This window comes from Neomonachus schauinslandi, chromosome 3 (genome assembly GCF_002201575.2).
Source record: "Neomonachus schauinslandi chromosome 3, ASM220157v2, whole genome shotgun sequence".
Lineage (NCBI taxonomy): Eukaryota > Metazoa > Chordata > Mammalia > Carnivora > Phocidae > Neomonachus > Neomonachus schauinslandi.
The window spans coordinates 97,748,880-97,774,099 of record NC_058405.1 but is presented as its reverse complement, the minus strand read 5'-3'; the positions used below and the strand labels follow the sequence as shown (position 1 = coordinate 97,774,099).

The following is a 25,220-nucleotide window of genomic DNA, read 5'->3' as shown; positions in this document are numbered from 1 at the left end:
TGATGAATTCACGGTCTACATGGGCATTTGACACACATTTCTCACCCTTTCCAGTTTGTATCCTTAAATCACATCCCAGCACAATATTTTATGTGATGTTACTATCAGACGCAGAGTATTTGTTCATCAGATACCAACCCAACCTAAGGTGGCACATCTTTTATATTGGTTTAAATAACTTGTCCTTCATCTTTACAAAGGAATTTCATGGTCTGGTTTTTCCTTTTAATTCTTTGTCATGTTACTTCCCTATGATTTTCTCATACTCATTCTCTATGTAGCAGTGTACCAGACCCCCAATAACCAGGTCTTCCTTTATATCAGAGCACAGGGGACTGGAAAACAAGTTTACATTCTTCTATACACTTTTCAAGTCTCAGAAAGCTTAAATCCACTTGGAATTCAAAGACTGAGTATTCCCATGCATTCCAAAGCCATCAAATTGAATTTACTCTTCCAGAAGGTCATCTTAATGCCACAGCCAAAAGTACCCAGTGGTTGTGAATAAGTAGCCAATATAGTCATTTTTGACTACTTTGAGGAAGCCACAGAGTAAACTTAGAATGGATAACCAAAATGTAATTGATGTGGCTTTGGCAACAGGCTTATTTTTTTTAGCTTGTTTCAGCCGTACAGATGAAGAGAAGGATGTGCAAATAAAGAGATCTGTTCTCCCATCTGTGGTTTAAGTTTCTGGTGCCAATACCACACGTAGCTTAAAGATGTTTAAGAACCTGGAGAGAAGTCATACGAAGACTTGTTTATATGACCACTTGCATTAGAAGAAAGCATGCCAATTAATAATATGGCATGGGTATTAAGCACCCCTACAAACACCCTTTCTGGCTGGTGAGTCATATTGGGTCCTCGTTGCATTTTTTGGCTGAAACTTGTAAATGTGATGAAAATGCTCAAAGTAAAAAAAAAAATTGGATTTTAGAATTTTCTCTTTTCCTAGGATTTATTAGTGTTGAAGAGGAAAAAAAAAAAATCCGCGGTTACTAAAGTAGTTTGTTTGAACCTCTAAGAAAGGGCTGATCATTGCACATGAGTGAGTCCAACTTTTTAGGATAGGTGAGCTGTACCTTTGCTAACTGAAAATCATGGCTTACTAATTTGCAAATGTCTCCCGAGAATGTAGTAAGTCTGTGAGCAAAGGAACATCAGTAAACATCATTCATTTAGGCTTTTTAAAAAGCTTTTCAGGGTGGGCGCCTGGGTGGCTCAGTTGGTTGAGCGACTGCCTTCGGCTCAGGTCATGATCCTGGAGTCCCTGGATCGAGTCCCGCATCGGGCTCCCTGCTCGGCAGGGAGTCTGCTTCTCCCTCTGACCCTCCTCCCTCTAATGCTCTCTGTATCTCATTCTCTCTGTCTCAAATAAATAAATAAAAATCTTTAAAAAAATAAATAAAAAATAAAATAAAATAAAAAAAGCTTTTCAGGGTGCCAGCTCCAAAATGGATTTCTTGAGAGAATGGACTCCATCTTTCCTATGCATGAGGCAGCTTGCCACCGACTCCCAAGTATTTTGCTCCGTATTCACAATTGCTTATTGATGATGACAATCAGCTAACCCCCAAAGAAATGGTTGCCAAAAGGTAATTGCTTAGGAAATAACCACAAGGTAGTTGTTCAGTGAAGTAGACCCCTGTGTTGCAGTAGAATACTAACCACGCAGATGGACGTTTGGTTTACCTTGGGTTCCATGACGGTGTATGTTAGGGACCCCCACCTTTCCCTGACAACCACTTGCGAAAACTTCCTGAGCCCCTGCTTTGTCACGAGCACTGTGCCAGGCTTATTACAAATGAGCTGTCATTGTACATGCTTAGAATAGTTTTCAAACCCTGTTGGCACACAGCCAGCAGCTAGCCACGTGGGTCTTCAAGCCTTGTCTTTCCAGCCTATTTTTTTTTAACTTCCTTCTTCTGAATATTCAGAGTAACTTAGAACTCAAGTCAGGTTTTCTCAAGCCTCTCCTATCCAGTGATCTTTTTGGACAAATACATTAACACTACCCGGAGTTTGGGTTTACAGATTCAAGCGATCACGGATTTGTGCGATAGGATCTGTGAGAAAAAGTTTGAGACACTTTAATCCATAGAAGAGAAGGCTGAGGGGAAAATCAGCAGTATTTTCCAAACACTCAAAAATCATTGCTAATTCAGATTCCACCAACTTGGAAATTTATATTAACTGAAACAGTGCTGGAAATAAACTTTCCCCTTTGCAGCTATTTTTAAAGATAACAGTACTGTGTGAAGAAATAATATAAAACAAGTTTGGAACAATCCACTTGAGAGAACAAATTGTTTTAAAAGAGAGAAACTAACTGTTTTGCATAAATCCATGTAAGATGTGACCAAATAATCTCATCTACTCACTACAAATGGTCCTCGGGAACTGGACTCTGTAAGAGCTTAGTTCTTCTACTACTATGGGCACTGATGTTAAGTGGGGATGCCAGCACTCAGCATGGCATTGAGAATCCATGAGGATGAGGGCCAGGGTGATGGTGTCATTCTGGCTTCTTCTAGACCTGAGACCTTCTGGCCAGTGATGCTTTGCGGGAAGTGGGTGGGGGCAGGAAGACTGAGAAAGACACCAAAACACCATTCCAGGAGCTGTCCTCGTCTTGGTCACAGACCAGTGCTCTAAGGGCTTGGAAGTATTAAGAAATTGGTCGTTAAAATATTCAATAATTCTGAATGATCTTATCCCTCCAGCTATCTGAATTAATGAAGTCTGACCGTATGTGAAAAATAGCTCTGCAGAAGAAGGAAGTCAGCTATTTTCTTTTGTTGCCAGAGTCAGAACAAAGGCAGCAGATTGGGATTTCAAAAGGAAAGCTTCATATTCAATTTGATTTCAGGAAGCATTTTCTAAAGACTAGAGCTGTTTTTTTCTCCACCTGTTCTTTTCATTATACTCAGTTAGAACTGACTATATGTCAGGCACTGTGCTGAGTATTCGTGGTGGAGAGTAAATCAGTTCCTCGATCAGCCTGCAGTTATGATCAGTTCTATCAGCATATAATCACCATATTGTTGAAAAAGGACAATATAGGGGCGCCTGGGTGGCTCAGTCGGTTAAGCGTCTGCCTTCGGCTCAGGTCATGATCCCAGGGTCCTGGGATCGAGTCCCGCATCGGGCTCCCTGCTCTGTGGGGAGCCCGCTTCTCCCTCTCCTCCCCACTTGTGCTCTCTATCTCACTATCTCTGTCTCTCTCTCTCAAATAAATACAGTCTAAAAAAAAAAGAAAAAAGAAAAAGGACAATATAGAATCAGGAATGGACTTATATGGGAATATTGAGTAGATAAATAAAATCCAGTCTGCCCCCAGGATGCCTACAGTCTAAGAACATTTGTTTAGAGAATTGTGCTCTTTTCTGAATGATAGCTGTGTGTCTGTTCCAGGCATCATGCTATGTTTATTAGGTGCTATGTTTCTAGTCCTCAAAGCACACCCAGGATGAAGGCTGTATGCTCTTAATTTTCAGATGAGGAAACTAAAACCACCTGCCAAGACCCCTGGTACAGGGAGCATAAGTGCTAATGCTCATTGGCAAACTGAGTGGGGATTTTTACACTGTGCACCCTAAGTTAACAGTTGACAAATCCCCAGTGGAAATGTTTCTCCAGAACTTCTTTTCTGCCACCATCCCATGCAAAACCTCACCCTTTTTGGCTACTCATCCACTCCTGGGCTGCTCGTCTCCCTCTTAGGCACTGTAACTTCCCTCTGTACTGAAGCTTCAAGGCCAGACAATATTCCTCATCCAAGCACTCTGAGAATTTTCCCAAAAAAGGAGGGCCTAGAAATCTCTGTATCGACTTTTAAGAGACCATGAAAGTATCCATCTCCTTGCCTGCTGGAGATCTGCAAAGTGATGCATTTGAGGTGTGGGTAAAAGATCCTGAGTCCGTCCTATAAGAAAGAGATTCCCTGCCATTCTGCTGCTGATGCCCTGAATGGATCCCAGGGTGGGTGCTAGGATGTGGAGCCCTCGGCTCTCAAGTAACCAGTGTTTGCCTCAGTGAGCTACATATTTTCTATGTGTGCCATGACTTTAAAGGACTGGGAAGCACCACTATGAGTCATCCAATGAAACGTCTAGGGCTTGTCTGTGCCAATAAGTGAGAGAACTTAACCTTGAGAGAGTGAGAGAGAGAAGGCAAATGGGACAATGAGAAGTAGGTGGGAGGAGATGTGTTTGGTGACCTTGGAAGATGAAACCCGCTGGTCCATCCAGAGACCCAACCCTTGAACTCATTAGCAAGGCCCTGTTGGCAGCTATTCTCACGGCCACAAATGTGAACTTATACTTGTCGAGATCAAGACTGTCAGTTCATTCGAGATGCAAGGTCAGCTTTCCGCTTGGAACTTTGTTCCTATCACAGCCATTTAATTACTTTGTGAGTTCTTAGAATTCTCTGAGAAAAAAAAAAAAAGCTGGCTTCAGAAATACAATATCTAACACTTTTTCAGGTTATAGTATTTTTATGAACTGTGAGAAACCTACAGCACCTTAAAGAAACTACAGAAAGAAGGTGTCAGCATTTTCAATATAAACTCCATTTCCAAAAGTTTATGCATTCTGGAGAAATTTGCTTGAGGGTGAAACTTGGCATATGGTGCCTGAGTCCCTGACTGTCTACATCTCATTTCATAGGTACTTACAAATGAGCTCTTCAAATTCACTACATTTGGCACCTGTAATTTTTAGAAATAAAAAAATGGCTTTAATACCAGGTGGTTTGTGAGTTTAGTGTTAAGAGCACAGACTTCTCAGAACTCAGGAATACCAAAAGTCCTGCTTTATAGAATCTGGTAGGATGATATTATAAAAGGAAAGAAGGGAAAGGAAGATAATTTAAGGGGACAGAAATCAGAAAATGTCAGTATTTTCAGAAGGGTACTGTCCTTAGCCTGCCTTCATCATTTTTCCTACCCTAGACCTCTCCTAGCCCTATTTCCCACCTTGTATTATAGACTAAGCCAGCACATACAGGGCTTTGGGGGCTGGGACTTTTCCCCAGTAAATCACTGAAAAGGCAACCAAGAATCTCATTTTGCTTTTTGAGTCTTCATTTGAGGGGACTGGATTCAGTGCTCTCTGAGCCATCAAATACTCAGAGGGGAAAGAGTTCTTAGACAAAGCCAGAAAAACTGCCCTTGGAGGCAGTGCCTATCGCCTAGTCCAGAGAGCTGCGATTAATGCCAGAGAACCTTGGCATGGAAGTTTACGGATCAATTGAAGAGGGCAGAAGGAAGCGATACTGAGCAGTCATGGTCCTCAGAAACCATGCAGATCAGGATGTGCAGGCATCCTGCATGGGGGCAGCAACCATGCAAATACAGGGAACATTAACAGTAAACTCACACCTCAGGATGGGGAGCGTGGGAGCCAGCTAGAATTCAGGCGCCTGTTCCAATTTCAAAGGAGAAGCTGAGTGCCTTGCCTAGGAGCAGGATGGGGTGGGGGGCATTCTGTGAGCTTTCTGTTCACAACACTGCCTCAATGGCTATTAACTGAGTGGACCCCACTTCTGGATTTATCTGTACTTTTGGGAAGGATCAGGATAGTTTGATGGTTAAGAGCTTGGTCTTTGTAGTTAAGCCTGACTGGATTCAAATCCAAGCTCTTTATCTATAGAGCGCATGGCCTTGGGCAAGTTACTTAACACTTTTGAGCTAGGGTTCCTCATTTGTAAATGGTGATGATAGTTCTTACTTTGTAAGGTCGTGAAGATGAAGCCATAACACCAAGAAAGGAGTGAAGTCCTAGTGGCTGCAATAAGCAGCCAAACTTGATGATTCGTATCCACAAAAGGGAAAGAGCTCCCCATGTCTTATCGTGGCGAGCATGCTTTAGTTGGGGGCTACGCAATCCTGAAGGTGCTGGGAGTAGGTTAGCACGGGAGGCAGCCTGGGGCATGTGGGGACTAACACATCTCAGCTGTTACAGCCTGAGTCAGCTTCCCGTTGCCAAACACTGGGTCAGTTCTGATGAAGATCCAGTTGCTCCTGGGTGAGACTGAAGTACTTCAGCCTCTTAGAATTGCTCCAAGTACAACACATGGACATGCTAACTCAGGGGTTTTGTATTTCTAGGCTAAAATGAAGAAAAGACCTTGAAATCTGAATAGCACGGTCTTTCCTTTGGAACTTTTCTGGCAATGCCTCCCCATGCAAAGAACTGCTCCTTTCTCAAAAAGGCCCTTCTGTAACAATCAGGTCCCCTTAATTGAGGAGGAAATGAATAGAGAAGATAATGAACCATCTTTGAAGCTGGTTGAGAGTAAAGCTGGCCAGGTGGAGGCCTTGAAATGAATGGAGCTAAGGCTTGGCCATCGTGATCCTGAAAAAGAAAAGCCCACCCCAGGCCATCACCATATGAATCAGGGCCCGGCAGTCCCTGACCAGTGTCTGAGATCCCATGGTGTATGAGGCGGCTAAATGAGAGAGGGTATCTGCATCTTCCCACTAAATACCCCTTTGAAAATGGAAGCTGCTTCTTTGATAGGGACTTCGGCTCCCTAGTGCCTCCAAAACCAGCACCAAACCTACTAGAACCTGTAACAGCAAAGTCTGTCCGCAGCCCTACCCCCACCCCCCCTTTTTTTTACCTTAGTGTTAGGAAATTCCCAGAATTCTACTACTCACTTGCAGCAAAGCGGTTTTGAGGAAGAGGGTAGGGAATGGACAGGTTGGGGAATTCTGATACTAATTGCTCAGCACCAAATGAGATTGTGTAAGGAAGGCACTTATGGATAAACTATCCACCTACCAGGTACCTGCTAATATCTGATAAATATGCTAAACATTTTGCATATGTCACTGTTCATTATTTAACTCTTTCAGCTACCTTTCACAGTATGCTCAGTAGCGTTCTCAATTCTAGAGATTGGATGGCGAACATATTTCTATCCTCACAGCTATCCCATAAGGAACCTGAGACCTGCAGAGGCTGAGAATCCTGTGTCGGGGTTCATACAATAGCTATTGGCAGTTCCCACTTTCCAAGCCATTGTTCCATAAAGCACCACTAAAACGTTAGCTGTTGAGCCTCTTGATGCAAAGATTATGCCATATTCTGTTATGTTCACCACCATGCCCAACAGGGTACTAAGTCTTACTTAGTCTTAGAACCATAAGCTGCTGATACAAACTTTACCAAGGATGTTTTATTCTAGGGTTATCATATAAACAGGAGACTTTGGGGGTGACAAGCTGATCTTGGAAGTTGTCTCGTTGGCTTGGATAAACCATTCCACCATTTCAGAAATCAAATATGCAATAATTTTTGCAGATATGTATTTTTGTCTGTATTTAACGTTTCTTAAAGATGAGACACAGCAGAATGTGTTACCCATGTGTGGTGAAATCAACTCGATTTGTTTTAGAGAATAATAGTTTTAGGGATACCTGGGAGTGACAAGAAATCCAACAGGTACTGATAGGTTGTGTCACTGCATGAAGTGAGAGGGAAAGAGGCAGTGGCTCTGTAGTCTTCTCAATAAATAGACTTCAAATGGCAGTTGGGTCAAATGAAGCCCACATGATAAAGTGATAGTATCATAGGTAAGGGACCTTTTGGGATGACCTTATAGCGTGTGAATTACTTGCCCTTGCAATTAAATTGAGAGGCCAGAGACTTAGTTAACTGTCAAGTGGATGATAATTCATGTAAGAGATGCATAATTACCTTTGTTAGGACATCACTTCAATGTGTTATGTGTGCTTATTACTCATCGTATTTTGGTTAATAAATTTCACCTAATTGGTCGAAGTCATATGATTCCCAATTGAAATAATGGTGACCAAAAATAATTTTTGGTCTCTAATGACTGTTTTGTTTTGTTTTGTTTTTTCTGTGATAACTCTAGAGAGCCATCCAGGGTATAAGTACATGTGATTCTTAATGCCAGTAAGGGCTGTCTTACCTCATATTATGTGAAGGGACTATTTCCATGTTCAACTAAATGTCTGTTTGATGCCACTCACTGGAAATTTACTACCCCATTAATAGTATTTCTTCCTTCTAGATATCCCCCTTCCTCCGGATCAGATACAAATCCTCACGATCATTTTATCTTTTTATGTGAGCCTTCTCTAATCCTCACTATGTTATTCTGTCTAGAATCCAACTGCCTGATGAGGACACTGGACAGTGGGATTGGAACCTTCCCACTCCCAGACTCGGGAAATCGCTCCACAGGGCGGTACATATGCCACCCAGACTCCCCAGAGGACACTGAGCCCAGCCTGTCTCTCCAGCCAGCACTTTGTGCAGCTTCTTCCATCAGAGCTCAGACCCTTGAACGAGAAGTGCCTTCCTCTGCAAACAGCCATGCCTCTGCAGATACCACCATCGTTCATTCCACATCGGACCCCATCATGACCGCCAGGGGCATGCGGCCTCTTGAAAGTCGCCTTCCCAAACCAGCCTCCTCAGGTAAAATGCCTATGACTGTCCAAATTAGATTGTTTCCACACCAAAATAATGCACTTGCTGACAACAAATGGAAAACAGGCAGCAGAAAAGATTTCCACCAGGAGGTCAGTCAGTGACCTCTGCCCGATGGGAATGTGGATGCGTGAAAATCCCTGTACGTCCTCAAACAAAAAGTAAACAGACCTGTGTTAAACATCATCTACTCTTAGGGTTACGGCACGGGATATACACACACATAAAGGAAACAAGCACGTAAGCAGAGATATATGGACATATATATTGATGAAGGAAAAAAACCACACAACATGCACATAGGATTTTATCTTTTAAAACCTAACTCTGAATGTAGACCTGTTTAGGCCCGAGACATAAATTTAGCTGAAATGTTACTTGCCCTCTAACCAGAAATGTAGGTCTTCTGACATGTTCCTATCCTGCTCAAATATATTTATATGTTGAACTATAAAAAACTTAGTTTGATATATCAGCTGTAGATTGTGCATTAAATGCAATAGAGTGGAATGAGCCTCCTCGCTGAGAGGCACTACCCTTCGTCACAGTCAATTGAAACAAGCTTCCATGATTAAAGATAGGACTAGGCTAAGGGTCAAAGTTTTTTCATTGTTCCCTCAAGATTAAAAATATTTATTGCAGTGCAGGATGACACTAAATAATTTTTAACTTGCACGGCTTAGGTTGCATTTATGACATGCATAAGTATCTGAACTAGAACTCTAAAGACTCTCTTTTATGATTTGATGACTAGAAAGGAGCCACAAGTAGAAATTATACTGTCGGCTTTTGAGAAATTAGAAAAAAAGACTTTTAATTAAATAGCTTCAAATAAATGTGATTGAGCTATTCTCAAGGCTGAGTTCTTCATACAACAATACCAACTACCATGAATGTTTCATCACAAACTTCTGCTCGTTCCAAGCCAAGGCTACATTTTAGGAGGCTGTAATGCATATTATTTTTTAAATAAATGCATTGTTAATTAATGACACAGCCTCCAGAGATTCAGGGGCAAAATCTTAGTTATAGATTATGTGCTCCATGCTTGAATAGTCACATGTGTGACCTCAATTCAGCGGCGGGCTGCTGAGTAGACTTCATAATTAAACACTGTCATTATAACAAATTGAATAGAAACCACAAGCCTTGAATTGCTTCGTAAGAAGGGGATTGGAAGGAGATTGTTCTGATCTTGCTGCTAATATTCACCACACTGGTTTTGGAGGAGGTTTGTGTCTTAATTAAATTGTCACGAAGGGATGTAAAAAAAAAAAAAAAAAAAGAGTATACGGTAGAGAGTGAGGTCAACAGAACCACAGGGTATAATTTTGTCCCCCACCCCGCAGCTTCCGGTCTACCAAATGATAGCATCACTGCGGTCCAGACACAGGTCTCCCTTTCCAAGGCTGTTCTTTTCTCTGTGGCCAACGGCGACTCACTGGAAAAATCAGGGAATGGAGGAATGGCTGGAACAAAAGGAAAGTGAGGTCATTCCCACTTAGAGGAGTCCCTTCCTGTTTCATGCATGTATTTCAATTTTTTCACTTATCTGCATAATCAAAAATAGAAGTAACTGTACAAGTCTCACAGTGCTGGCGAAAATACAGTGACTTCTCTTCTGCTCACAAGCAAAATGCTATTGAGAGGCTCTCACAGCATGTCCTGTTGGTAATCACTGAGGATGGAGGATAATAACAGCGATTCTCCTTTCTGGCAGGAGGAAGGAATTCACTCTGCAGGTTAATCTACTATTACGGGTAATGTGGGAACTTTCTTTAATCATTCCCTGCTAATTACACCCTTGCTACTCAGGGTGTGATCCATAGGCTAGCATAGCATCATCAGGATGGCCCGGGAGCTTTTCGGAAATGCAAAATCTCAGACCTGCACTCTAGACCTTCTGACTCAGACGCTGCAATTTAACAAAAGCTCAGCTGATGCGTAGGCACATAAAAGCTTGAGAGTACTGCCCTGAAAGATCTTTAAGAGCACAGTTGCCCAGGGCACATTCTGAGTGCATTGGAAATGACCGTAATGGGTATTCTAGGAAAATAAGGGTTCCCTGCCCAAGTATGTTTGGGAAGCGCTTCTTCTTCTTCTTCTTCTTTTTTTTAATTTTTCACTTTATTATCACAAGTTAAGCTCAAAAGAAGCATGGGGGAAAGATCTGCTTTTGAAATCAGGCAAGCTCACATTCTCAGAATATACTTATACTCTAAATATGAATCCTCAAAAAAGATCTGGAAAAGACTTTTCTCTCTAAATTTATAGTATTGTCTTCAGAATAGGGCATATTATTTAGGGCTTCCAGTTCTAATCCTTTCTTTGGACAGTATGACAATTTTCAATAGCACAATGGAGGTTCTGAGAAGTGCTCCCAAAAGGAAACCTGTTTATCATTTGATGCTTAACACTGTTTGAGGAGTAATCGGTGTTTCCTAAAGGGTCTGCTCACTGACCCCTTCCTAACATGAGAAGTCTATCAACATTTTGTGGAAGAGTTTGCCTTCAGTGGGATACCCAGCTCTGACTGTATTTGGACTTTTTTTTATTATTTTTTAATGTCTCCCTCACTCCCCTTCCTAAACTTGTAAAGAGTGAAAGGAAGCAGATTATGACTTCATGTACATTTCCTCATTTAGGAAAAATCAATTCCCAAAAGCAGAATGAAGCAGAGCCAAGGCCCCAGACCTGCTCGTCATTTGAATATGCCAAAAACACAATCGCAAGCGAGCAGCTTCCAGACTGGGGGGGCGAAGACCCCACGGCTGAGACCCAGGTAAGGGGGGTGGCTGACAGGAGGGCACCCTCCACCTGTTGCTCCTGATGGTGAAAAATGACCTCCTTAAACCTTTTCACAAAAGATTCAGTTTTTGAATCAAATTTGTCGTTCGCTCAGTGAATAAAAACAAAAGCCCAAGGCTCACCTTCTTCCCTGCATTGTAAAGGAACACCATGGGGTCTCTGGGAGGAATTGAAATGCTTCCACAAATCTGTCCCTAGATTCTTGAGGCATGGATGCTCTGCCCAGATTAGATGTTACAAAATGGGCACTCACTTTCCCAAGCCATAAGAGCACCATTGAGAATGATTTAATGATACTTTTTCATTATCTTATTCTTACTTTAACCTTTATACCTCGTTCCTACGGGACAGGTAAAGGAGGTATAATTATACCCCAGAGTAGTCATCTGACTTGCCAGGGTCAATGAGACCTGCATCTCTTCAGCCTCTACCGTTTTTGCTATGAGATCTTCATCCACCCTGAGATGGCACACATAGGGTTCCTGACATGTAATTGGACCTAGGAAGTTGCTCATGGCTCAGGGACATTTCTGTCATCCCTTGGGGTTACTTGGTATTCCCTCCTGTGTTTCCTCCTATTTACCCCTTCCAGCTAGTTACCTAGGGCCATATTCAGCCTGTTCACTATTTCCCAACTTGTCCTGGGTGGGCCCCCTTCAGGCTCTTTCTTGTCACCTGGCAGTGAGAAGGGTGGGAAGAAGAACATATGGATCAATTACCAGAGCTTCCCCACCCTTCCTTAACTCTTCTCACTCCTACTGCCTTTGTCTCCTCCAGTCTTGGCCTTAGAAGCCCCCATTGCTATTTCTACTAGAGTTTCTACCAACTATGATGAGAAAATATCCAGATTAGCCCACATCCGGGGTCACCCACAACCAGTGGGGCCGAACCTTCTTTCAGCCTTTAGCATCTCAGTATGGAGCCATAGACAAGTAGGGAAAGAAGTTCTCGAGGCCCACAGCCTCAATTTACAGCAGAGAACACAACTCCAGAGAGATGCTGGATCATATTCAGGGTCCTTACTCAGGAGTTGGGACTAGAACTCAGCCCTCTGAATTCCATGTCTGACTCAGAATGGCAGCCTCTATAAGACAGGAGCCTAAGAGGCAAAAGAGTAAACCAGTATAGTCTATCAGGCCTTAATTTAGACATAAAAACGTTAAGACTCCTCCAAAGCAGTGGTTCCCAAACATGAGTGGGCATCAGAACCACCCAGAGGGCTACACATCCATGCATGCCATGTCCAATTTTGTACTGATGAGTTGAGGTCCAGGCATTTCGAACAAATTCCCAGGTGATGCCAGTGCTGCTGGGCTGTGGAAAATACTTTGAGAAGCACTGTTCCAAGGACTCTCTGCTTGCTTTAGGAACTGGAGAGTTGAGAAAACCCTAAAGACACCCAGAGTCGGAGGGGAAGTCGTTCAAAAACAACAGGTCATGACTGTGGCAAAGGGGTTCAGGCAAATCCAAGAAAGTAAAAATAATAATAATAACAACAACAACAGCTGACTGCTGGCCGGGTGAGGGCTGTTCCACTACATGTGATGGTAAGACACTCCTCACCCGACATACACGCCCAGCAGCAAAGACCCCTCTCTGGGGTTCTCTCCCTCATCACTGCCCCAGCTCTGCCCACTGGAAAGCTCGCTCTGATTTGAGAGGGTCACCGCTGTGGCTTAGAACTTAGAAGCCTACTTTGCTGATGGCCAGGGGGAAAGAGTTGGAAGCAAAAGTTAGCTTACATTTCTAGCACCCAGCACGGTGCCTGGTTCCGTTAACGTTTGTTGAACGGAGGGATGAAAAAATTCATCTCCTACTGCAGAAAGTGTTACTGGGGCCGTACTGGAACTCTAGACGTGGGGCTCCCCAAGCACCCCAGCCTGGAGACTCATCATCCTTCATGGACATCATCCTTGCTGGACTACCAGTATCCTACGTATTGAACTCGCTACCCCCAGGGCCTAGCACTCCTCTTAGCAGAGAATAGGCACTCGATAAGCGTTTGTTGAAGGGGTGAATGGATGAGTCAGCGAATAAAGGAATAAAGGACTACATAGCTGCTTGAACTTATAACTCCAGATGAGGGGTTTACATCCTAAAATGTGTTTTTATAATTTCCAACCGAATGACACCCTCCCAAACAGATTTTAGAGACCCAGATGGGTGGGGAATAATAGGCTCTAACACGGTAGCCTGCAAACCTGAAAGACGTTCTTTTATAATTCTATACACAGAAGTGCAGTCTTAGTTCCAGTATTCTGATCCTGTGCACAAAGTGGGGGGTGGGGTGGGGACTGTTTATACAGCATCGACCACCTCAGCAATTCCTGACAGGGCCTTATTGCCACACCAGTGACGACTCGAGGGTCAGGCTGTGTGTACCTGTGAGCAAGAGGGGAGACGGAGTCCCTCAACCCATGAACTTTCAGTTGATTCGAGGAGTATATTGGGTTAGCAACTGCGTACTTTCCTAAAGGCTCCTGTCCTTTCAAGGGATAGAAGGAAATCGTAAATTAGGCAAGCATTTCTTCTTTTGTTCTCAAGGTTGATTCTTTCCGTACCCTCTGATACTCGAAAGCCAGTGATGAGATCAGTTAAACAAATAAGCCATTAGGCTTGGAACAGCAGCTCATAATAGGCACTTGAGAAAAATAAGACCCCATAAAGAAGTGTACAAAATGCAGATCAGGTAGCTGTGAGGACTTTCCTGTACCTGGGACAATGGCAGAGTGGTCAATGGCTTCATTAGCGCAGCCCTGCTTCTACAGCTCCGGTAATTGAGTAGACTGGGCCAGCTCCAAGAGAGGCAAATAGACAGGAAGAGCAGAGTTGTTCTTGGGGTGGCGCAGTGGAATGGAATTCGGCCCGCGATGAACCGTGTCCCATCCTCTCAGGATGTTCTGCCCCATTTCGACTTGCGTGAATAATCTTAACGGTCTCGTATTACTTATTTAGGACAAGGTACCCAGAATGTGTGCGTACTCTGCTGGTGGTGGCAGTGATAGTGACAGTGACCTGGACTATGGAAATAATGGTTTTGGAGCTGGAAGGGGCAAGTTAGTGAAAGCAAGGAAGAGCACCACCCAAGGTAACTTAACGGGACGCCTGGACATCTGGGGCTCCTCTCTCTCCCGGAAGCCGCTGATTTTGCCTTTCACTGTACTCTGCCTCCACCCCCACCCTTGACTTTACATCTTAGCCCCACATCTCTCCTGAGATCTAATTTTCTGGTGTGTATGGAAGATTGTCTATGCGCATCAATTTGTTTCCTGGTATAATCTTCATGACATTTCAGTGCAGTCTGTAAGGATTTTATTTCCAAATCTGGCATCTCCCAAAAAGTCTCCAATTGCGTTATCTCAGTAATGAAGGAATGATTAGAAAGATAACTTTGTTCTTAATTACATCCTCTGGCAAGTTAAATCGTCCGGTGAGCCACGGATGGAGCCTTCCAGGCTTTTTGCTAATATCGTGCTGTGTAGCTCTGCACCTGTGAGCCGTGCCGTTATGAACAGGTCTGTTTATGAAGTTCAAACTCACTCACTGCATTTTCTTTTTGAATCAGAATTGGCAGCAGAAGAACCATCATCCTGAGGCATTTAAAATTGTGTATTTTCAGACAGCTTTTCTTTACAGCTACAGGGACAGATGAACCCCTGATACAAAATGGGATCTGGGGTCTACTTTCCTTCTAATCTACTCTGGATTGTCAGAAATATTTCAGTGATGCAATGGAGAATCATTTTGTTCATACTAATCGACTTTTTTTCAAATACTAATTTAGCACTTATATGATGAAAACAATGACTTTGGTTTTTTTTTTAAAACAAGACTGATAAATTGCTTTAGGGAAAACCTAGCAACCATGTGTGTTTACAGTTTTCCAAGAGTCCTGGCATTGGGACATGTGGGGGTAAGAAGAGCCATTAGCCCGATTCTCCACTTTGTTCCTTGCTTCCTACAAGTTATCAGAGAAGCAGGACCAATGGTGAAACCATACAAAGGCTTACCAAGAAGAAAGTGATAAATACCCTTGGCATTGTAGTTAGGTTGGTATCCGCATTGGCTCTCTCTGGTTTGTCGGTGCCCCTCTGGTCGTGGCAAAGAAAGGGGGAGGGGAGGTGATCGTCACAGGACTGCCCAGTGAAGACACCTAGGGCCAGGCCAGTTGTTGGTCCAGTTCTTCCCTTGAACTTATTGTGGGTCCACAGTGGCTAATTTCACCTCATTGACCTTCAGCTGCTCCATCCAAGAGCGATTTTCAGGGTGCCTTCCAGCTCTAAAACTCCATTTATTTATTGAACAAATATTTATGGCAAGCCTCCTCTGGACCAGCTTTCCCAGCAGTGAGTAGCTAGACAAAATTCCCTCCTGGAGAGTAAACAACAGATATGATTAACTAGTAAATGTCTATCATTTGTTGAAAAGAGACGAGTGCTGTGGAAAAGACAAGGGGAAGCAGGGGAGGGTATGGGAGGGCAGGACTGCTGGTGGGGGGGCGGGGTTAACATTTAAAAAAGTGGTCTTACCAAGTCTCACTGAGAAGAAGGTGGTGTTTGAGATCAGAAGGAGGAGAGGGAGTGAACCGGGAGGATATCTGGGGGAAGAGCATGCTCAGCGGAGGGAACAGCCAGAGCAGAAGCCTGGAGGCAGGAGCAGCAGGACGCCAGTGTGGTTGAGGCCAGAGCAGTGTGGAAGGGGGAAGGCAGATGAGGTCAGACAGGTAAAAGGAGCCAGAGCTCATAAGGGCTCGCTCGCCATTCCGAGGACTTGGCTAGACATGCATGGGAGCCTTGGGATGACTTTGAGCAGAGAAGAGGCATAACCTAAGATGTTCCCAAAGGATCTCGCTGGCTCCCATGTTGTAAAAGACTGAAGGAGCCAGATCAGCCCCGAGGCTATTGTGGTCACCCAGGCAAGAGATGTTTAGTGGCGGGGCAGGGTGGTCTCGGTGAAAGGAGTGAGCAGCCCTCGCCAGTACCAGAGCCATGAGCCACATCTGGCCCATAAGCACTTGAAATGTGGCTAGTACAAGCAAGGAACAGAATTTTTAGATTTAATTTTCTCTGTTTTCTTAAGAGTTCTCACTTGGTCCATTCCCTTTTTTCTCTATTGTATTTTTATCTTAATTAAGTTCAACTTAAATATCAATAGCCACATGCAACATATACAACATGGAGTGAGAGTGGTCTGATTCCAGATCTAATTAAAAAGACAACACAACTTACTGACAGATTAGAGGGTGGGGGTAGAGGAAATAGCAGAGTCTAGGGTGGCTCCAAGGTTCGGGTCCTGGAAGGGACAGTGCTCTGCTGACTGAAATGGGGAAGGCAGAGTTTGGAGCTGGGGGAAGCATCTTGGACATGCTCAGTGTGAGCTGCCTGTGGGGCAGGTGGAAATGTGGAGTAGGCATGGGCTGTGGGCGTCTGGAGCTTAGCAGATCAGGTCTGGTCTGGAAATGTAACTTTGAGTGTCAGCATGTAGAGGGTCCAGATGTGGTCAGGAGGGGAGGGAGTGTTGATAGAGAGAGAACCGCATCCTCCTGAGTTTACAGGTCAGGGAGAAAAGAAAGAGCCAGCAAAGGAGCCTAAGCAGGAGCCAGCAGGAAGGGAGGAGGAGAGCCAGGGGAGCATGGTGTCTTAGGAGCTAGGTAAAGAGAGGTGTCAGGAGTGAAGGGGGAGTTCCGTGATTCCATACGTGGTTGGTTCCTAAAAAGAGGGATACAATCTTCATCTTCAGTGGTCTGGTCTCTCCCTCTGGCAGTGAGTTTCCAGTGAGGGGGGTGGAAGGAAGGAATTGGCGAGGGGAAGAGGGATGGTCCAATGGCAATTTGAACACATCTTGAAAAAGGAAACAAGCCAAACTGTGTCAATGAACAAGTGCTGGAGTATGAAAGAACATACTTTAGGGTTCACATTTTAACATTGCTTTGTTTAAATGAGCCGTGCAAAGCAATCAGGAATAAACATTAGGGGAAAGCTAGGGAAGAACCTGGGGAACAGTGACCTTGTTCCTTTAACTTTTCTTTTTGCTCTTTTTGCAAATGGCAGTGAGTCTTAGCCAGAGTTGTTTTCTTAATCTACTCACTTTGTTCATCCTATTCCTTCGAACCAGAGCAAATCCCTATTTGAGAGGAGGGGCTCCTTCCATTCCGTTACCATAGCCTCTGGGCAAATGGTGCTTCTTTGGAGGAATTCTTAATCTCAGGAAACAAACTGAGGGTTGCTGGAGCGGTGGGGGTGGGAGGGATGGGGTGGCGGGGTGATAGACATTGGGGAGGGTATGTGCTATAGTGAGCACTGTGAATTGTGTAAGACTGTTGAATCACAGACCCGTACCTCTGAAACAAATAATACATTATATGTTAAAAAAAAAAAAAAAAAAAAGGAAAGGAAAATAGTAAGAAGGGTAAAATGAAGGGGGAAAATCGGAGGGGGAGACGAACCATGAGAGACCATGGACTCTGAAAAACAAGCTGGGGGGTTCTAGAGGGGAGGGGGGTGAGGGGATGGGTTAGCCTGGTGATGGGTATTAAAGAGGGCATGTATTGAATGGAGCACTGGGTGTTATACGCAAACAATGAATCATGGAACACTACATCAAAAACTAATGATGGAATGTATGGTGATTAACATAACATAATAAAATAAAATTTAAAAAAATGAAAGAAGCCAAGGGCTAGGTAGGCTAACTCTGGAAGCAGCACCACCAACGAGAAGATGCTTTTCCTCCAGCCAGGCACCTGCTTTTAATAGTGAACTGGCTAATAGTGAACTGGCTAATAGTTTTTATGGTGAACTGGCTAATAGCTTCTTTTAATAGTGAACTGGCTAATAGCTCAGCCCTGGCCGATGAGAGTGCTGCCAGGAAGAAGGAATGTGTGCAGACAGCTGGTGTGGCTGTGGGTGCCTGCCAGCTTCCAACAAACCCTAGGAAGAGGCAGGTAGGGTGGACGCAGCAGCATGAACTTTATCAATGCTGGCAAAATGGATCCGAAAAGAAATAGAAATGATTCAGAGAAAAACACTACAAGGAGTACGTATCCTGGGTGTGTGGGTGACATGTCCTTCCCTGCCAGCCACCATTTTGCCTGGCTTTCATCACATGCACCTGTGAAAGTGATCCCCACCCCCCCACCAGCTCCGTAACACGATTTTGTAATAGAGGTCTCCAACCTGCAGAATGGAATTGCTGGTAGATCTGGAAGCCTTACTGGATGTTCTCCAAGATAGTTGTCCTTTCTCAAACACTCCCTCTCTATCCCTGGCTCCTTGAAATTTCCTGCAGGTAGAGAAGGGCAGTTGATGGTGGCAATCTGTCCCTCCATGGGTTGTAGGAAATGCACAGTCAGGGACCTCTGCCTGTCACCCCATGCCCTCCCCGCCACCCCCTCCCCCAGGCCACTGCTCAGTCATTAGTCACTTGCCCTGCTAATCACAGCATGCCCGGGGATGGGGGGGGGGAGGATTTCCGTTCAAACAGAGTGTCCTGTGACCCCCACATTCCCTGGTTTCTCCTTCCCACTTGCTTCTTTGAATCACACTGAATGTGACCAAAGAAACCTACTTTCCAAAACCCTGCCTACGGGCTCATAAAACACTAAAGTAAATACATGTCTTTTCTTTCAAGGTGAGTTTCTTTAGCTTAACTTTGAAATATAAGTTGTTAGCACCAAGCAGCAGGAGCAGGATTAAGGAGTTGGGTAGGTGGCCCAGGGGGTGAGGTTTCAGACAGAAGTAATTTTGTGGCTTTGTTTCCACAGAGCTGCCCACTCTAATTTGCTAAGCTAGGCATAACAAACATTCCCACCTCTTTCCTGCAGGCAGGGCCTTGGAGAAGGCATGAGCAAGGACAGAGGTAGAAGGGGAAGGGGAGAGACAGCAAGCCATTGGCAGAATGTTGGATGAGTTAAGACCCAGGGAGTTGCAACAATGGAGCTCCAATCTCTGGATGAAGGGAGGCCAGGGGAGTCTCACCCCTGGCTAAACCTGCTGGACCTGATTTGTAGCAAGTCAAATAACAATCCCTAGCCAATGCTAGTCTCCCAAGCTGCTGACTGATCTGTCAGGCTGCCCACCACCATCGCCAACCCCACCAGGTACCTCAAGGGCAAACGTCCAAACTGACACCTCTCTTCTTCTCTCTAGAAATCTCCATCTCCCAGGCTCCCTGTCTCAACTGGTGGTCTCCATTCTTTTGGGAATACAGTCTGTGAAGCTAGTTGGCCTTGACTCTTTCTTCTCCCACCTTCCACATTCTGGCAGTCCTGACATCCTGCTGGCCTCCCTCCCATATACTTCTTGAATATTCCCTCTTTCTAGCCCCTCCACCAGTGCTCCAGCAGCACCTTCATGGGTCTACACAGCCCACTGCCTCCCTTTGCTCCTTGCCCACTGCCAGTCCCATCCCCCTCAAATGCGTCATCTCCACTGCCACCAAAGTGCAGCATCCTATCATGTTGTGCCTTTTGCTGGAAACTCTTCTAGGACTCTCCATTACCCACAGAGAGAATCCAATCTCCTCTACAAGGTTCACAGAGCCCATCTTGGTCTTGCCTTTCTGACTTTATCTTTTTCCATTTCCTGTTTTAAACTTTATGTGTCATCAGAATGCTCCCTTCTATCCTGAATTCAGGATGCTGTTAAGGTCTTCCTTACTTTTGCTCTTGTGGTCTCACTTCCTGGAATGTCCTTCATACCAACACCTATCTTCTCTAACCTTCACGTAACTCCTACTTAGTCTTTAAGATTCAGTTCAGACTTTACCTCCTCCATGGTGGAAGTCTTCCTAGATGCTTTTCCATTAGCCATGCCCAAATTACTCTTCCTTGTCTGTTCTTTTGTAATACCCTGAATTTATTTCTGTCACTCGCCACTTGAGATTATACTTATTTCTTTGCATGTTCAGCTCTCTCACTAATGCCAAGATTGCTCCTTGTTCATGTTCTGCACTTAGCACAGGGCCTACCACACTGTACTTGTTTAATAAATGTTAAACAACATCACAACTATTGAATAGAATTGCAGCTGACTCACACGACTAGTTATGGCCTTGTTTAGCTCCTCACACACACACCCTTCCTCCATTTGGACCTTTGCTTGTCCAGAGGAAGAAAGATCCAGAGCGGCTACCTACAGCTGAGGGCTGTGCTAGAGAAAGCAATGAATCCATTTTCCCATTACTCTTCAGTGATGATTCTTCATGGGTGCTATGGAGGCCTATAAGAATCTTTTGCTTTTTTGTTTCTTTTCAATGGCTCTGTGCACCCTGGCTTGATTTTCATAATCTCTGCCCCAGTTTAGGAACTGTTGTCATAGAGAGTCATTCTTATTGATGAAAATGCATCATACCCTTGAGATCTGAAAGAGACAAATCAACATTGAGAAACTTATTCTTGCCGTATTTGTTACTGGAAAATTTCCAAGTTGAACTGGTTAGTAGATAAATGAGATTGGCAAAAGAATGAAAGCAAAGAAGAGCATTGACCTCTAAACTAGTTCGTTCTGGTTTATTCATCACTTGCTCAGTGTCCACACCAGCACTGGACATCAGGGGTTGAGGCCAGGTTAGTGACATAGGCCTGCTCCCTGGATGCTTCGAATCAGACCCACACATGAAGCTCCATCTGAGCGAGAAGATAATCAGGTACCCGACACAGTTGTGATCTACTGCACAAGGCTATACTGTGGGCTTCTCAGAGTAAGGAATCCGAGTTGATACTTCTTTTTAGTTTTCAAAAATCTTCTCCAAATTAAAGCCCACGGGGGTCTATAGATCACGCTTTGGAGCTCACTTTCAAGAGCACCCCCTCCTTCCTTGAACCCCATACCCTCAAAATGCAATGATTGGATCAAATAAGTAAAGCTTCAGGACCAGGGTCCCACAGCCACCTGATGACACTCATCTAATCAAGCCCCAATTTCCTGAACAAGAAGTACATATTCTTCCTTTGAAGGTGATTACATTCAACAAATTACAAAGAGCGAGGGCCGTTGAGTTAAAAACAATTGGTTTTGCAGTAATTAGAAAAACACAAGGAAATGATGACTGTGGAACAATATTAAAAGGGACTCTGAAGGGTAAGAGCTCCAGCTCCTGGTTAATTCCTCAGCTTGAATATTTAGAGATTCACAACGAATTATGTAGAGATGATGAATTTTAAAAACGCTGCCACCCGGCCTTCCCAAGGCCAAGGATTTTGGCTATTAATAGAGCAATCAGATTTTGCTATTTTATAGAAAATTCACACAAAGTTGCATCTATTTTAAAGCATTCATCTGGCATATGCCTTAAAGATGACAAATCTCTGTAATGTGCAAAATCAGCATTAGGTTAAACGAAACCCAAACTCATTATAATCACTCCCAAGTTCCCCCAGAGAAATCTCTTGTTTAAAATGGGCACTCCAGGTAAGAGTTATCCTTAGTCCTTCCTGGAACTTCACTCTTATTAGGTCATTTTCAAGATTTGCTTTATTTTTGACAAGCTCATCCCAACTCAAGGTAAATGGACACAGGCAATAAAACACAAGGGATTCATTTCCCAGCAATAAACTGTCCCATTTACAAATGAAAAGTACTGACCAGGACAGCAGGCTGCTCTGAGACCCTTATCATAACCAGGGTCTCAAGTTTCTCTCTGTCACCTTTTGTCCACTATGAGAAAATCCACAGCCCTTTCGCCTATTTGGATGGGATTTGCACTATGCTGAGGTTTGGGGGTTTCAGTGGGGAGAAGTGTCGTGCACAACAATAAAACAAAACAAACAGAAAAACCCACTAGCTTCTGAAAATCACATGGTCAAAAGGTAACCATCAGAAAAAAAGCAAACAAACAAAAAAACAACACACTGTGCCTTCAGACGGGTTTGAAAGGGAGGCTGCGATGTGACCTGCATTTAATTATTGAAGCTGCATATTGTGAGGCCCTTAAGAAAGCAAACGTCATGATGGACAGAATGAGTTTACCCTCCTGTCGAAAGAGCAGTGTGCCGTGGCAAGGCCGTCGCTCAATTAAATTGGACTGTGGGAGATAGAGGAGAGGGAGGCCAAGTCTGGGACCCTAATGAGACATTTTGGAGGGAAGAGATGCCCCCCCCCGGAGTTTGTCACTCTTTGATGGACGTTCTCCCCCCCATCATTACGACAGCACCCCCAGTGCTACCCTCTCAAGTTTGAATTTGTGGTAGCCCAAAACATTTAAACCCAAGCTTGCAAAGTAGAATTACAAAGCAAAAACCAAATCCCTGGTTGTTGTGGAATATGCAAGGGGAGAAAATAATACTTAATGCTGTGTAAACTAGCCATCTTTGGCTGCCAGGGCCAAAAGAAAGCTGGGCAAAGGATCTAAAACTAAATATATAATCAGCGAATTGGATGATGAGTCATTTGGGAAACTCTGTGTCCTTTTAGCCTCACACAGGGGGAGCAGAAGGGAGTGTCGTACTCCAAGACAGCCCCATGAGTGTGTCTAAGGATGACATTTTCATAGAGGTTGCCCATAATCCAAGTAATACCTTGAGTGTTCACCCAGAATTATGTGGTCCAGCGGCTCTCAACAGGATGGTTGTGGCCCTAGGAGACATTTGGCAATCTCTGGAGACATTTGGGGTTTTCATATTCAGAGGTGGGTGGTCTCCTACCTGATATGAGGAGCCCTTGGAGGCTGCTAAGCATCCCGTAATGCACAGGGCAGCCCGCAATAACAAAGCATTATCCTGCACAAAATGTCAACAAAACCAAGAAGAAGCCAAGAGAAGATTGCCCTTTAGGCATCAGAAATGTTCATTGAGAGGGACAAGCTGTCAAATATTTGTGCCAAGATATGACAGCAGCGAAATCCCTCTGCCTGCCCAGCAGGCACCCTAGGCCTAGCCCAGCACCTAATTGGGTGGTTAAGATGCCCCTCCTCCAAGGGGCTTTGAAAAAGGAAGTTCACGCTTCCACCTGGACCTTTCACACTTGGCTGTTGATCCCGTTCCCAGTGCCTAAGTCAGAGTATGTTAGGGAGACACCAACTAAAGAAAATGATAACACAGAGCACAGATCATTTAAAGCTGCTACACATTAAATTTCTCATTAGTATTTCATTTCTGTCTCTCTTAGAGAATATGCCCTGAGGAGGAGGAAATCCTTTACAGACTTGAAAGTAACCGGAGGACAGTTAATCCTCATACTGCTCTAGTGAATTAGGTAAATTGCAATTAGATGAAAAATGAAGAAAAAAACATAGTCAACAGGTGTTTGGATTTCCTTGGGGATCTTAGAGTTTCATTTTTGGCTAGAAAGCATATAGTGACATTTGGAAAGGGCCTCTTGCCAGAATTCTTCCTCCTGAATGGTTAAGAGTCAGAAGATTAACATAAATCTCAGGATTAAAAATGCTGGGGTCAACAGAAGAAGCCCTGTTGAAGAAATGGGGTAAGTAGGAAAAAGAAGGGTCTTAGTATTCAGAAGTAACTCTTTCTAGAACTCTTTCTAATTATTATAGTGTGCAAAACAAGAATGCAGTGTGCAAACCTTTGAGGTATGAGGGTAAAGGAGATGGATACATTCTAAGCACTTAGCGTGTTTTGTTCTCAAACTTCAAGGATCATTTCTCATATTCTCCCATCCTAACTGCCCCTCCTCAACCAGCCAAAAATCTAGAAACATACACATACTGTACAACCAAGCAGATGAGCTCAGGAAAAGCAAAAACAGAAACAAACAGCGTTCCCTTCCCAAGGAGCAACTCCCAAGGAGTTTTGCCAAGAAAAAATGTCAAGCATCATGCAGTGAATCACACATACTGGCTGTTCTATGAACCTCTTGGAACCTAGAAACCAAAAGTCGTTGTCATTTGGCCGGAAGTGTTGGACATGCCCATAATCAGGAGTTAGGACACCTGGGTTCTAGGTCAGGCTCTGCAAATAGACTTGGTGATCCTGGATGAATAGTGTTGACCTTTTGAACCTTGGTTCCGTATGCCACATGATGCCTGCCTTGCCTTTCTCTCCCAGAGTAGTTCAGATGTGACATCAGATGTCACAAGGCTTCCAATCTGCAGAGTGCTAAATGAATATGAGCAGTATTATGTTAAATGGGTTGAAAGAAAGAACAATTCCTGGAATTTAAGGTTGAATATCAGAGGAGGGGCAGGGAGCACAGAGACCTTACAAACCTCAGGCCAAAATAATGGGAAGCTAAAGCCTCAGAAAGGTAAACCTCTCTCATAAATTAGCCAACATTATACAGTTTCATTAAGGGAAATATCATATTATCTTTATCTGTTGTTAAAATTCAGTCAAAGTGAGAAAGAGGTGATTTAAACTTCCCCGAAACAAGCCAAGCATCATTTTCCTTCCTTATTATTTATTTTCACAATAAGCAATATCCTGAGCTATTACTCAGCATCGTTGTTTTCAGATTCAATTACATGGAAATTGGAAATATGGTGAGGCTAGATCAGGTGGGAGAAAGTCCCATTTTTAATTAGACCAGGAATTTTATTATAAATGAATAAATCAGCCCACTCTTTAAGGAATTTAATTAGAAAAGGAGACAGCATCCTGTCCATAGTATTGGCCAAGCTTGCTCTCCATCTTGTGCAGGCAGAGAAGGCTGGTGGTTGGCTCCCAGATTCCCTGTTTATGAGCCCCCAAAAGCATCTTAAACAGTGGTTTCTTCCACTCCTTTCTTTTTTACTTTTTTAAAAATATTCCCTTTATCTTGATTTGTTTGGCCCATCTTGTGCTATAATATGTCATCTTGACTCTTTTCATCCTGGGATGTCCCCTCTTCCAGAAACAGTCAGGTACCTTCCTGAGCTTAGGATTTGGTAGAAGGAAATTCTATAGGATCAATATTTTTAGGGAAGGCCCAAAGCTGTGCTGACATCATTCACTGCATCACGTGCCCATGAAATCTTTGAGAGGTACAGAAGTTCTCAAATACTCAACCG

The 25,220-nt window shown here is 43.8% G+C and overlaps 1 protein-coding gene across 1 annotated transcript in view; it reads left to right on the top strand.

Moving 5' to 3' along the window:
• NCKAP5 (NCK associated protein 5) overlaps positions 1–23,470 on the top strand; it is a 792,873-nt gene extending 769,403 nt beyond the window's left edge. Inside the window, exons 15-19 of the mRNA XM_044913605.1 lie at positions 8,145–8,459; positions 11,117–11,253; positions 14,235–14,367; positions 18,089–18,222; positions 23,384–23,470. Coding sequence (XP_044769540.1) covers positions 8,145–8,459; positions 11,117–11,253; positions 14,235–14,367; positions 18,089–18,222; positions 23,384–23,470 — 806 coding nt within the window. The remainder of the gene's footprint in view (positions 1–8,144; positions 8,460–11,116; positions 11,254–14,234; positions 14,368–18,088; positions 18,223–23,383) is intronic.
• The last annotated feature ends 1,750 nt before the right edge of the window (positions 23,471–25,220 follow it).